The 1,117-nt window shown below is 43.1% G+C and overlaps 1 protein-coding gene across 1 annotated transcript in view; it reads left to right on the top strand.

Moving 5' to 3' along the window:
- The window catches only part of LOC106874212 (ankyrin and armadillo repeat-containing protein), a gene marked incomplete at its 5' end in the record, with an annotated part of 15,585 nt that overhangs the window by 4,760 nt on the left and 9,708 nt on the right, over positions 1-1,117 (top strand). The window contains one exon of the mRNA XM_014921871.2: positions 657-804. Coding sequence (XP_014777357.1) covers positions 657-804 — 148 coding nt within the window. The remainder of the gene's footprint in view (positions 1-656; positions 805-1,117) is intronic.

The following is a 1,117-nucleotide window of genomic DNA, read 5'->3' as shown; positions in this document are numbered from 1 at the left end:
CAGAGTTTCTACAGCTGGATGCCCTTCCTAACACCAACCACTCCGAGAGTGCAGCGGGTGCTTTTACATGACACCGGCACGAAGGCCAGTCAGGCAGTACTGGCAACGGCCACGTTCAAAATGGTGTATTTTATGTGCTACCTGCACAGGAGCCAGTCCAGCGGCACTGGCAACGACCTTGCTCGGATATATATATATATATATATATGTATATATATATCCAAGAAAGTTAGGGGTTGTGAATCCAACCCACTAAGGGATAATATCTATCCAATATACTCCCGGAAGAATACCCAATTACTAGTGTTTTTTCATTGCATGGCAATTACATTACCAAGTGCAATGAATGGGTATGGGTAAAAAGTTATTTTACTATTAATTTATATGGGAAAAAGAAAATGGAGGGGATTAATAGGTGAATATCCCCGAGAACTACGTTAAGGGTACACATGTCTGTGGAGTGCTCAGCCACTTGCACGTTAATTTCACGAGCAGGCTGTTCCATTGATCGGATCAACTGGAACCCTCGACGTTGTCGTAAGCGACGGAGTGCCAACAACGTACTAAGGTAAATAGGTATCAATTACTTGTCACATCCTTTATTTCACTCACATGCTGTACTGTTAGTCCCTTATCTTACTGTTTTATGTCCACAGGTGTGCCACAAGCCATAATTGCCATAGACGCTGTTGAGTACCTCTGTCATCTGCTTCTTGTTTCCAATCAATGGGTCCAAGGCAATGCAGCTATTGCTCTGACCTATCTCGCAAACTTCCACAAAGCTGAGCGTCAACTCCTTCACAAGTAAGGCTTGGGTTTTCATTTGGGGCTCCATTTGTGTGTATATATGCGTGTGTATATTATATGCACATACAACAACAGCACACACAAGCGCACACGCATGTGCACTCAAACATACATACACAACAGAAAAAAAACACACACCTACACACATCACACACATATGCATACACATACACACACAACACACACACACACACATACACAGGAAAACCACATAGCAGAAAACACACGCACACACACACACACGCCCAAACACACATACACAACAGAAAAAACACACACCTACACACATCACACACACATATGCATACAC

This window comes from Octopus bimaculoides, chromosome 30 (assembly GCF_001194135.2).
Source record: "Octopus bimaculoides isolate UCB-OBI-ISO-001 chromosome 30, ASM119413v2, whole genome shotgun sequence".
NCBI classification, from domain to species: domain Eukaryota; kingdom Metazoa; phylum Mollusca; class Cephalopoda; order Octopoda; family Octopodidae; genus Octopus; species Octopus bimaculoides.
The sequence above is the reverse complement of the archived record's forward strand: the minus strand, read 5'-3'. Positions and strand labels throughout refer to the sequence as shown.